General features: G+C 39.6%; 1 protein-coding gene across 2 annotated transcripts in view; it reads right to left on the bottom strand.

The window, feature by feature from the left end:
* The window catches only part of ZDHHC20 (zDHHC palmitoyltransferase 20), an 85,610-nt gene that overhangs the window by 9,113 nt on the left and 62,762 nt on the right, over nucleotides 1-13,735 (bottom strand). The window contains exons 6-11 of one of the 2 annotated variants that reach the window (XM_032777445.2): nucleotides 12,829-12,861; nucleotides 10,772-10,892; nucleotides 5,783-5,818; nucleotides 3,864-3,996; nucleotides 2,372-2,498; nucleotides 1,052-1,141 (exon numbers count right to left, since the gene is read on the bottom strand). In XM_032777445.2, coding sequence (XP_032633336.1) covers nucleotides 1,052-1,141; nucleotides 2,372-2,498; nucleotides 3,864-3,996; nucleotides 5,783-5,818; nucleotides 10,772-10,892; nucleotides 12,829-12,861 — 540 coding nt within the window. The remainder of the gene's footprint in view (nucleotides 1-1,051; nucleotides 1,142-2,371; nucleotides 2,499-3,863; nucleotides 3,997-5,782; nucleotides 5,819-10,771; nucleotides 10,893-12,828; nucleotides 12,862-13,735) is intronic. The other variant, XM_032777446.2, reaches the window with a different exon arrangement.

Below are 13,735 nucleotides of genomic sequence, written 5' to 3'. Positions count from 1 at the left end.
GGCCTTCAAATTATATTATTTGCTAATCTTGGCAACTTTTATATTATTATGTTCTTCTTGAGAAGTAACTAAATCTGAAAGTGTTCACAGTGAAGATGCATCATTAGGGCCCTACAAATTCATGGCTGTGAAAAACATGTCATAGACCATGAAATCTGGTCTTTTGTGTACTTTTAACTTATACTATACAGATTTCACAGGGGAGACCAGTGTTTCTCCAACTCTGGGTCCTGTCCCAAAAGCGGGTGGTGGGGGGGAGTGGTCGCAAAGTTATTATAGGAGGATCACGGTATCGTCACTCTTACTTCTGAGCTGCCTTCAGAGCTGGGTCGCCGGAGAGCAGCAGCAGCAGCTGGCCAGATGCCCAGCTCTGAAGGCAGCGCCCCATCAGCAGCAGCAGTGCAGAAGCAAGGGTGACAATACTATACCATGCCATCCTTACTTCTGCACTGCTGCTGGCGACAGTGCTGCTTTCAGAGCTCAGCTCCTGGCCAGCTGCCGCCGCTTTCTGACAGCCCAACTGCCAGCAGCAGTGCAGAAGGGTGTCAATACTGCGACTCGCCTACAATAACTTTATAACCACCTTTCTCCCCACAACCCTCTTTTGGGTCAGGATGTCTACAATTACAACAGCATGAAATTTCAGATTTAAATATATGAAATCAGGAAATTTACAATTTTTAAAATCCTAGGACCGTGAAATTGACCAAAATGGATTGTGAATTTGGTAGGGCCCTATTATCAATCTATCCATTTATATTTTCGGTACTGGTGTCTACCCCCTTAAAACTATTATGTAAATAACGTATTCTTTTCTTTTTTGATTGCTGCTTTGCACTGAGGAGACATATTCATTGTGCTCTCCACCATTGTTTCTCAATCCACCCCATCTACCTACGAAGGATTACAGACTAATTCAGGACCTACTGGTGGGTGTAACTAGTTTAAAGTGGCCTTTCAAACTTGCACTTACTTTATTCGCCAGATGAAAGATGAAATGAGATATAAATAAAAGCACAGAAATACCAAATAAATAGCGGAAACTAAATACCTTTTGGCGGGTTCATTTTGGCTTGAGACAGTAAGTTGCTCTGGATCCATAATCACCAGGCGAGTTGGAAAATTACAACCATCACCCAAGCTACATGATGAAGGAAACATTAAGTAAATCAATACTGGAGGTGTATTAAAATGAGCTAGGTAAATCCAGTTGAAAGGTACGTGCATGAAAATCAAATGTCACATGTTAGAACTAGTTAGCTTAAGTGCCATGCTGCACCCCAAACCCCAGTGAAAACAAGAACTGCACATAGATTTCCTGCATGCCAGTGCAAAGTTCTACCGTTTAGCTATGCGGCCAGGCCACTTACTACTGGAGCCAGTTTCTGTGCTTTTGAGCAGGCCTATGAAATAACTTTTGCCCTTCTCTGCCTAAATATATTGCTGTCTGTCATGACTGAGTCACAGCACCAGACTGTAGATTTTAGTAAGAACTACTGAGATGATTCTTTGGGACATGACCCAAAAGTAACTGCTTCTTTTTTTTTTTTTTTGGTGTGTGTGTATAAAATTGTGTGTGAAAGCATGTGAGAGAGATTCACACATCCCATTGTACAAATGCATGCAGGTGATTTGGCATTTAAACTGGCGAGAGCTGTAGCGTAGGCAAGGCTCCAGAGGCCAGACCTATTTTTATCACACCTTCAATAAGCCTGCTTTTGAAGCCAGTCTAAATTAAAATGACAGGGGAAAAAAAACTTGTCTGGCTGTCAAGAGGCTCATCTACGCTCTAAATCCCAGTAGTTTTAAACACCCATTCGAACACAGGTTCAGCTGAAATGGTATTAAAACTGCTGGGAAATTATTTGTCAATTTTTCTACCACAGACAGAGCCTTGTATTGCTTAGTCTCAGAATACTGTCTCATAACACATTTAATCTAATTATGTGCAGTCCACACTGAAGGCAACATTGTGTCAGACAGTTATTTTTAAAACTATTTCTAAAAAATGTCATCTGACATCAGTGTTCTTGTAGCATAGATGAAGCATGGGAGTTCACTGGTCTGGTCCTTTGTGTTGCTGGGGTCCTGCTCTATGTAGGCACCAGCCCACTGTCATTTGAAACTGTTAGCATCATTCTGAACATTGTCCAAGAAGTGTTTTCAACATCTCAGTCTGGCAGGGCCCTACGCTCCCTTGTGATCAGGGCTTAACTCTTCAGATTAGGGTCCTCAGTGAATTTTGTTCAGTTGTTTACTGTACACTTTCACCCACCAACCCCTAAATTCCAGGAGTTATGCATAGTTAGTTTCTTTTTTAAAGTAGGGGAATCCATGGTTTCCATAAGGGGTAGCAAGTCTTACTTAATACCTTGTAAAAACAGGCAGAAACCAATACTTCTTTTCATCTCCAAAAACCTCTTTCAGATTTTTGCTGCATCCAAGAGAGAAGCCATTTTTGTCAGGGCCATTTCGAAATGTGGGTGCACGGAATGCTTCTGTTTAAAAAAGGAAATTAACCATTTTAAACTAAGCAACATACTTAGAAAGCATGGAATTGAACAAACAATTTCTCTTCATCACTATGATTACTATAGGCAATCTGAAGACACATGGGATTCAGACAGTGAGTTTAGTGAAACTAATACACTGATGTCAAGTTTTAGAATTAAAAATGTGGCAAAGATCTAACAAGGTAAGTGACATAATAGCAATGAAGGGTAAAATTTTTTCAATTTGATATGGGATGTGCTTTTATAACATGTCTATTTAATTTTATTTTATTTTATTTACATGTGGCAGTCAAAAGAAGACAAATACAAAACCTGAAACCCTGACTATAATTAGGCTTATAACAACTACCCTGCAGCATTAATACTGATCTACAAATAAATTAACCACTAGGAAGTCAGCGCCAATCTTGGAGCACCAGTGTTGCATACTCCCAGTGAGATACTGTTTGATAAGGGAGCTGCTGCATTCTGTACCAGCTTCAATCTCCAGAACAGTTTTAAAGTATACAGCGCATTGCAATAGTTTAATCTTGACGTGAGAAGGCCTGTCCGACAGAAGCAAAGACCACAATCAGAAGGAAAAGCTGCAACTAGAGCTGAGCGAATGATCTGATTGATGAAAAATCTGAGGGGGGGGGGGGGAAATCACAGAAAAAAAACCAATAGGACTTGGGCTTCAAAGTCATGTAAGTACTTTTGAAAATGTTATCCAAGTGCTTTAACTTGAACACATGGTAGAAAAAATACTCATTGTACTGACCAGCAAGACTCAGTTTACAGCAGGCAAGGGAAGCATCATTATGTTGGTGAGGAAATATTTGTCAGTATTTCCATTTTTCTGTATTACTTTGAGTGTTTCACAAAAAGTTTTCTAGTAGCAAGGTCCCCTCTGTTATTCCCCCATACCTCGTAACAGTTCTGGGGCATGGACTGCGTCTTTCTACATCTATGTACAGCACCTAGCACAATGGTGCCATGATGTTGGTTGGAGCCCTGGGGTGCTACTGTAATACCAATGATTTGCACTGTGGTAATGCCTATAGGTTCCAACCAGGGATTAGGGACCTATTATGCTAGGCACCACACCAAAAAAAAAAAATACAACAAAAAGATAAAACAAATAACTGAAATCCATTGTGCACCCACACCTTTGGTTCCAGATAGATAACTCTTTACACTCAATTATCTCACAACAGAACCTTTCAATTAAATTACTTCCACTGAAAATGTTCCACTCTCCACAGGATTTTAGAATTTCCCTTAAACATTATGCCACTTCCTGCAGAACTCATGCTCACATCAGTATCAGTTTTCTGGCCAAAAGGCAACTACATATTCCAATTAACTGACCTATTGTTGATCTGTTTTTGCTGACTAGCCAGCAGTGGTAGCTGAAAAGTGACAGTATGCTGATGAAGAACATGGCAGCCACAAAGAAAAGGAAAAGTACATGGAATTTTGCATGCGAGTCCGGCAGATCATTCTGGGGAGAAAAAAAATGAAGATTAATATTAACCCTTTTAGCAAATAATCCGGCATCCTCAGTAAATGTTCTACTCTACACTTATTCCCCCTCTGAAGCTTTTTTTCCTTCACTTTGCATAATATGCTGCATCACTAATAAGCCTCTTTTCCATATTATCTGAAGCGGTTCAGAGAAGTGGATCACAGTGATTAGCCTGATGGTAACCCCATTCTGTCTGAATTTTACCTACTGTTCCTTGTAAACACCAACATAACTGGAAGTGAGCAGTATTTTCTATGTACATTTGACAGTACTTTTGGTATAATCTCTTTCATGTTAGGGTGGGTCTTCCAAACAGCAACAGGGGAGAGAAAATTGTTTTTAGAAACAGGAAAATTTGGACTGTGAAACCACAAGAATCAACAGAGTGACTCAGGGAAGGTGCTTAAACTACTTTTAATTTAAAAATGGACTAGATTTTAAGTTGACAGTGTCCCTGTTAACATGACCCCAAACTGGCAGCGAAAGCAGAGAGGAACTGGACTAGTTACACAATGTCTTGTCTAAAATATTTTTAAATGTTGGAAACATTAGGGGCTAAACCCACAAAGGGATTTAGATGCTTAAGTCCAAAGTTTAGATCCTCAAACCCTTTGCTCAGCTGCCACTTAACCCTGAAAGTGCTTAAATTCCCTAGGTGCCTACATTTCTGCCAGTGGGCATGTGCCAAGTTGCGCAAGTCCTGAGTTGCTCAATGCCTAAGCCCGAGTGGGATCTTCAAACTGGGCATTCCAACTCCTAGGTTGCCGACAGCACCCACATCCTGGGTGTTCTCAAAGGTCACCTAAGATACACTTACTGGATTGGACCCTGCACAAAACAGAGGAGGAGGACTTGCTAATGCCCGTGGCTCCCCACTGTAGGCCAGTGGTCAGGGCATTCACCTGGGAGGTTTAAAGGAATGATTTCTAGTTCAAAAGGAATGATTTTGGGGAAGTTCTATGGCCTGTGTTATACAGGTAGTCGGACTAGATGATCACAACAGTCTTTTCTGACCTTGGAAGCTATGGAGGTTCATGGTCAAGAATATCAAAATGAGAGAGCTGCATAAGACCCACCCCTTTCCTCCAATTCCTACTGGCTAGTTTCGGCAGCAGGGCTAAGTCCCCTTGATTGATCTAGGCCCAGCTGCTTGAGTTAGACCAGCTTAAAACACAGACAGCACTTACACAGCAAACCACTACAGGCCTGTGCCCATGGAAAAATTATGGAGATCACATTTTTATGTAGATCAACTTTTCTTAAACCACAATTTTAGTAAGTCAGGCACAAAACATGATTTTAAAAAACAAACAAAAATATTAGGCATTTGCTTTCTTCCCTATCTATTTTTAGGTTTTGCTGTATACTTTTGCAATAGGCCAATGAGTTTTTTAAACAATAAACGGTTTAATTACATGCATTCAAAAACTCAATACTTTTAAGAAGTTGACCTTTAACAGCATTCGGAAATTAGAGTACCTATTTTTATTCAGAGGTGTAGTTGGCCTTATTGCCATTTAATTTTCCATTACTCCATTCAACACACACTTGTCTGATGTTGATTTCTTTTCTAGGCTATCTGCCATACATTTCAATTAAGTCAAAACACACAAACACTCTATACCATCTGTCATATACGGAGAAAGGATTACAGGTTTTTTTTCCATTAGGTAACAATGTAAACAACTATCACAAATGAATGGACTAGAAAAAGCACGGTAGTAACAATTTCTATACTAATCACATCAACACAGGATTTTACCTTTGGACAATTCTCTGCAGATTTCCTGCGGCAAAGCTTTACGCAAACAAAGACAATTTATTATATACCGGTATTACTTGAAGACAAATGTTTGAAAACGGCACAGGCTTTGTTCAGAAAGCAATGGTTAGTGTGCACATGTGTTCTAGAACATGCAGAGTTCCAATGCCCATTAGAAGTCTTATCTTTCATTCATAAAGAAAATGGGAGCAAAGTGCACAGGAGCAGATTGCCAACTCTTTTCTGAAAGCCTGAAGAGCTCTGTTGGTGTTGTAACTGGCAACATTTATACCATGTATAGGGTGCTTTCAACATGTTTCCTCAACTTTCCCAATACAGTTGCATCAGGTGCTCTCTCCATTAGTAGTTTTCATCTGACTGTCTTTTAATTTTGTAACTGAGGTTTAAAAAACATTGAATATGGACAGAATATTCAGAGATCAGGAAAATAACTCAAGCTGAGCATACCTTAGAGGTGCAAAACAAATGCTGTACAGTTTAGTGATTACACATCTATCTGCATTTCTAACATACGCATTACCACAGGCTGGAGTTGTCAATCAGGGGGTTGTAAATATGAAAAGGGGAAAATTTTCCATTCAGACATGATGTTTGTTTTTCAGTTGTGCTGGGGAAGTAAAACATTTAGGAATGGGCTCTAAATAAGGCAGAATAAAATAGTTTCTCTCTCGGTTTCTCTAGTCATAGCTAAAAAAGTAAAAACTGCCCATACAAATACATGTGTGATAACGTTGCCTCTCCTGCAGTGTCCTTTTGCATGAAGGCAAAAGGGTCTTACACACTGATCTGGGATGCCTCCCACCAGTTAACTGAAAAACCCTAGGCTTCCTCTTCTGCAACAATAAAGCCCTCTCTAAACTCAGACTTCAAGTGTGATGTTAGCACACGCCAGCTAATACTTTAAAAGTCTAGCGTGGGCAAGACTGACTGCTTTAAACATATAAAGCTGATCAAACAAAAGCCTAAGCTTTAACTTGAACAGTTTAGCACATGTTAAAGGCAGCATCCCTTGTCTACACAAGACTTTTAAAATGTGTTAGTTAACATCACATCTTACATCCAAGTCTAGACAAGGCATAAGAGAGCAAGATACAACTGCTCTCTCCACCAACACATCAAGGCCAGGCTCCTTGACCTTGCAAAATCCTTACGTAGGGACATTTTAGTTACTGATGATTTCCATTTCTTAGGGGTGCCATTCTCTCTCTCTTTTCTTCAAGAGACCCAGCCATGTTTTGACCTCTTGACATCAGGGTCAGCAGAGGAGATACTCTAATTGCTTCTCTCTGCTGACCTCCACACTGGGATAGCCAAGCCTCTTTCCAATCCAAGGTAGGTGGCCCTCTTTCTGGGAGGACACAGCTTGAAGATTAAGAAATACAGATCCACAGAGTAAACAAGAAAGTTACAGAGGTGCTTTTTATTCCAGGAAGGCAAGATAGCCAAGGCTCTGTCATCAGGGTTTGCAGGCTAAGTGATAAGAGAAAAATTCTCAAAACTGTAAAAGTACTAGCACTTCAAGGTATGTCAGTTTTTTCCACTGTAAAAAAAACATTTTCAAGGGTTGATAGCAATTCTAATACAACTTTCATGAACATGGCACACATCTTCAGTTTGAAAAAAAACTTTTTTTAAAACAATTAAAAAAATCCACTTGGCTATTTTGGAATTATATTTCTGTAAAACAGACAAAGTAATTCTTGGAGAACAGCATTTTCTCAAAGCAAAATATTTAGTTTTTGAAATAAAATTTGATCAGGACCTGGTCGATACTGTGGTTAAATTGCTGCTGCTGTTCTGAACTTTAGAAATTGTTTACCTAACATGGGCAGAACTCAATTTGGTAAAGATGTTTTTTGATTGTTCATGTAACAAAATAGCCAAGTGGATTTAAAAAAAAAAATTGTTACTTCTATTAATCTTTCCCACGGAATATTTTCTTATCTCATTGTTCTCCTCACTCCACACAGGCACTCTCATTTATAGGGATTTTCTAAACATCTAATAGCCTGAGGACTCAACTAAAATGAAGGGCCCTATTGGCTAGTAGCAGTGCCCATGTGAGAATCTAAGCTCCTCCCACAGCCTTCCTCTCCCTGCCTGCACCTGTTGCAAAAGGAGATTTGAGATTTCTACTACAATGTCCCTAGATCTGCTCGTGGACTCCATTTTTGTAGTGTCCAGATAATGTATGCTTGGTAAGTATGAAGTTTCCATTCCCACTGACTGTTGGAACTAAAAAATTGCTCTGTTCCCCGACTCCGGCCTCAGAGCCTACTGGCTGTTGCAAGGGTGGTGCTGTCGCACTTATCCTACCTATGTACCTATACATGGTCTCATCACTTTAAAATCTAAGAACCCCTGTACCAGGCTCTGTTTTTGAATCCATCTTCTGCCTTTGCTCAGAGCTTTCCCAAGCTGTAGCAGAGTAAATTTCACCTGAAACTTGTCCATGTTAGGTCAGTGCTGTCTCAAAGGTCCCCAGCAGCAACAGTGAAAACTAACAAGCCTGATCAATTTTCACTTTGCTTTGTGAGAAAGATATGAGCAGCTGCAGAGGCACCGAAGCTAACAGTCTTCAGACAGCACCATATCAGTTATACCTGGTTCATATCTGGAAGGTTTTCTTTACAACTACTGAGATTAGAATATTTAAAAAAAAAAATCATATATAGGAATAAAGTCTTAAATTCTGCAGAAGTTGATGGCATTCATCTAGAAAAGCTTCCTACACACCACACATAAGTGAATTTTGTAAGCTATGCTGATGGTGCCACCACTGCTCTACAGAAGTCTTATTAAAATGGTCTACTATTTTAGTCTCATTACAATTTATTTTAGGTACATTAAATGCAGGAGTGTATAAGTGGCTTGAATATAGGTATAAAGTACAGTTTTACTTTGAAAAGTGACTGAAAGAATTCAGGATTTTGTGTCTCAATGATTTCAAAAACAAGAGTGTGCAAGTTTACAATTAAAAGATGTTTTTCCTACTGCAAGTCCAGCAACCTCATTTTGAAATTTGTCAAGATGGGTTCTTTTCCATCTTGAATATTAAGGTTCTGCATGCCAAATTAGACCCACACTCATAATCAAAACTGTTCTGTTGTTGATGCACTGAATCCTGCTCAATCTTTCTAAGTATGTTGGCTCTGCAGTGCTACCAGACATAAGAAGCATCACATACCTGTTTTAATCACTAAAACAAACAGATATAACTGAATATACAAATGAAGCAGTACTGCTGAGTAAGATAAGACCACTTTTTTTTTAAAACAGTCAATTATGAGAAATGACATATGCTTGCAGAGAATATTGAAGTCTAATGATTACATAAGAAACTCTTAAGTTCCCTCTCTCCACTCAGAGAAGTCCTCTCCACTATTGTGTCTGATGGGCTTTGGAAGAGATTTTCTGTAAATAGGTGGTATTAAATAATGCTCATTATGGCCAAATGTCCAAACACAAGACTTCTACTGTAATAAGATTTATGAAGTGAGGTGACAAGACAAATTAGTTCTCTTTCCTGCATGTCTGCTCCCTCACTGATCTGTAAAATACAGAGGGCCACATCCACATTGAGCCACATTCACAAATTAAAGATTCAATAGTGTATATTCAATAAGATTGAACATTAGAGTTAGACCATTTAATTCTGAGAAATTTGCCAAGGCAATGTTTTAATGAGGAAAATTAGTAACATATTAGATTGAATACAATCACAGAGCCTGATCCTGCAAGGCACTGACACTCAATTCCCACTGAGTTCTTTGGCTCTAGACTGATGAGCCACAATGTAAAATTGATATATTACACTGAAAGGTAGCACTTCGTAGAATTGGGCATACAGCCTGGATGACTAACAACACCATTTGTCTTTCTGAGACATCAAAAGAACAACTGTTTCAAGTGTAGCTACTCTGAACGTACCATGTAGTCTTATACAAAGAAAGAGATCCCTGATTAGCTACATCTTTAGGCTCCAAAAACTGTCATCCTTACAGCTCTGGGGATAATTACTGTTTTGCACAGCTGCACAGATGGCAACTTGTGTCTAAGAGGCAGTCACAAGTTTCAAAGGTTGTGAAGAAGAGCCTTTCACTGATGACAATTCTTCCAATCAATTATTTTTCAGTAGCATTAGCTGAATTCTGAAAGTAACTACATCTAGTCGTACATATCAGGAAGGACAGTAGGCACAATGCAAAGTTTTAATATTAGGAGAGGGAATGAAATAGAAGATACTCTATTGAGTCTGGAATGTGCACTTCTCTCTGGAAGAGAACTGGTATAATATCATGTATAAGGATGCTTCCTCTGATAAGGCTCTATTCAAATGAATTTGTGTAATAGAGTAAGTGCATATTGTCCATTTGAACACTGAAAACAGTTGCAGTGAAAGTAAACAGTATTAACACTGCACATACTTTGTATAACTTCTTATGATGCCCACATCTGGTCAGTAAACACTATAAACCTCAAATTGAAATTTGCCATTATAAGCACTCAGTATTAAAACCAAACAAATTCATAATGAATCGGCAAATTTAGCTGTCTCTTCTGCTTGCATAATATCCACAAGTAGACTTCTATTTCCTTGAATTTGTTATTCAAATCTAACAATATTTTCCATCATTTGTTTTACTCTGTTGGTTGATTATAAGCAGCTCTTTAAGTATCCAACACACACATTTGAAAAATTGAGCTGTGCTGTTCAATTTTGGACATCAGAGAAGTTGCATTTTATTGTTTTTGAATTTCCAACTCTCTAGTCTCCCACAGTATTTGTCCAGTTCTACTCAATGTAGAACTTAATTCATTTAATTTTGGAAGGTTCTCTTGCTTCAGTCACCTCAAGTGATGCTGCTGTTGATGGTACTGATCCACAAAACAGACAAAAATGGATGACATGATGCTCTGATATAGATTTCAGTAATGCATGCAAATTTAACAAAAAGTAAAACTTACTGTCCAAAACTTTATGAAGTACTGCAAGACCGTAGCAGCAACAAACAGACAGTACAATAAGGAGTATAATAAAAACAGGAGGAAGAATTTGTAATTAGAAAATCCCACACAGTTATTCACCCTAAAAAAGAAAGAGTGAGAGAGATCACTATGGTATAAAGATTAATCAAACTGTTTTTGTGGGGCACAATTGTATGTGCATGATTTCAGCAGTCTGATAACTGGGACAATGTTCCATCAATGAACAAGTTAAGATTTAACATTTTTCAAGAATATTCCCTTAAATCAGGTGATCTGGGCTCCTTCCATCACTCCTGCCACTGAAATTATTTTGCTGCACACAGAGCAGCCTGATGACCAGCACCATTTCTGGCCAGATTTCTTATATAAAAATATGAAGTCTTGCCAGACATCAGGGACCTTGATCCACTGGGGGCCTTTATATTGACTTCAATGGGTGTCACGTTAGGCCCTAGAACATCTATTGTTTACCACAACTAGCAATATCTACTGGGATGGCACATCATGTGTAGGGGAATAAAAACTGTATGATATTCAATAGGGTCTACATGTCCAGGGTGCAATTCTACACCCTGAAATGAAACCTGCATGAAAAAATATATATATAGCAATACAGTAACTCCTCGCTTAACGCTGTAGTTATGTTTCTGAAAAATGCAAGTTTAAGCGAAACGATGTTAAGCAAATCCAATTCCCCATAAGAATTAACGTAAATAGGGGAGTTAGATTCCAGGGAAATTTTTACACACACACACACACACACACACAGTTTTAAACAGTTTAATACTGTACAAGCAATGATGATTGTGAAGCTTGGCTGAAGTGGAGTCAGAGGGTGGGATATGTCCAACGGAATGCCTTGCCGTTAAATGATGAACTAGCACTCAAGTGTTAACACATTGTTGTTAATGTAGCCTCACACTCTAAAATGCAGCACAAATAGAGGGAAGAGACACAATAGTCGCATGGCAGTGGCTGCAAACATTCCCTTTGGAAACTGAACATTATGATGAAGCCACTCTATCCTACTAGAGTGCACCACTCCCTCCACTTTCCAAAGTGCCAGGGGGTGCGCGCGAGAGAGAGAGACACACAACATGTGTGAGAGAGAGAGAGACTCACATTGCCCCTTTAAGTACACTGACCTCACTCTACGTACACTGCCTTTTTAAGTAGATTAGCAAGCTCCCTTCCTCCTGAGCCATTGCGTCCACCTCTGCTCTGTGGAGATGGGGTACAGGAGCAGGGGGCAGGAGAGGGGGACACCCTGACATCAGCACCCCATTTCCCCTCCACTACAAGCAGGAGGCTTCTGGGAGCAGCTCCAAGACAGAGGGCAGGAACAGCACACAGCAGTGGGGGGAGGGACACCTGAACTACCTGATAGTTGATAATCTGCTGGGTGGCTGCAGCACAGGGTACTTAGAGGAGCTGACGGGGGGGCTGCTGGCCCACTCTGGTTCCAAGACCCCACCAGCTAGCTCCAACAGGCTGCTTTTCCTGCAAGCAGTGGACAAAGCAAGTAGCTCCAAACAACGTTATAAGGGAGCACTGCGCAACTTTAAGTGAGTATGTTCTCTAATAGATTAGAGCTGTAACAACAAAACAACGATAATCAGGACAATGTTAAGTGAGGAGTTACAGTACCTGTTAGTGAGCTGATCAACTTGATATCTGGGAGTGAATTCATTTAAGCAGTTGATTTTCACAATTTAATAAAACAGATTCTTATCTCTTGGCACATACAGTATTGAATTAAACACAATAAAACAGCATCTCATCGTTTAACCTGGTCAGTTCTGATGTGCATCTATATTTAAGTACATATTTAGGTTTCTTAGACCTACAATTCTGGCTTGCAACATACAATGCAATAAGCATTAGGAAATATGCTGCTCTCATTTATACATGTCTGAATCTGGAAAAAATCCATTAAAAATCAATGGAGTAATTACATATTTACTTTGGTGTAAAAGTGCAGAGTTTGATCAATTGTTTCAATATTATTTATATTCATTTTAAAAAAACAAACATACCAAGGACAATGATGGTCCATTTTTAGTATACATCTGAAAAAGAAAAAGTCCATTTCCAATTAATTAAAATAAAAATTGAAGTACAATATACATTTACTTTCTAAATCAAACATTTGTCTCAAACTTCCGAAAACGTGAAACAACTTTTTAATACCCATTATTTCTGCTTTTCAACACCCCCCCCACACCCTTCAGGCAAAGGCCCCAAATTATAGCTGTCAGACCTTCTGCCCAGGAGAAGTTGAAGATAGTACTCAAAAAAGCCCATCAATCAGAAAGAGGGGATACTATTGAACTGCACAAGGCACTCTCTGTCTCCATAGATCATAAGGTGCTTTTTTCACTGTACACCAGCTCCACTAACGAAGAGAGAAAAGAGCATCTTTGCAAGCTAACCTAGTGAGGAGGCTGGCTAACCTAGTTAGGAGGGCTTTAAACTAGGTTCACCAGGGGAAGGAGATCAAAGCCCTGAGGTAAGTGGGGAAATGGGATACGGGGAGGAAGCACAAGCAGGAGAGCGTAAGAGGGGAGGACTCCTGTCTCATACTGACAAAGCGGGATGATCAGCAAGTTATCTTAAGTATCTGTACACAAATGCAAGAAGCCTGGGAAACAAGCAGGGAGAACTGGAAGTCCTGGCACAGTCAAGGAACTACGATGTGATTGGAATAACAGAGACTTGGTGGGATAACTCACATGACTGGAGTACTGTCATGGATGGATATAAACTGTTCAGGAAGGACAGGCAGGGCAAAAAAGGTGGGGGAGTTGCATTGTATGTAAGAGAGCAGTATGACTGCTCAGAGCTCCAATATGAAACTGCAGAAAAACCTGAGAGTCTCTGGATTAAGTTTAGAAGTGTGAGCAACAAGGGTGATGTCGTGGTGGGAGTCTACTATAGACCACC

Source organism: Chelonoidis abingdonii, chromosome 1 (genome assembly GCF_003597395.2).
Source record: "Chelonoidis abingdonii isolate Lonesome George chromosome 1, CheloAbing_2.0, whole genome shotgun sequence".
NCBI classification, from domain to species: Eukaryota; Metazoa; Chordata; order Testudines; family Testudinidae; genus Chelonoidis; species Chelonoidis abingdonii.
This window is presented reverse-complemented; position numbering and strand designations above follow the sequence as displayed.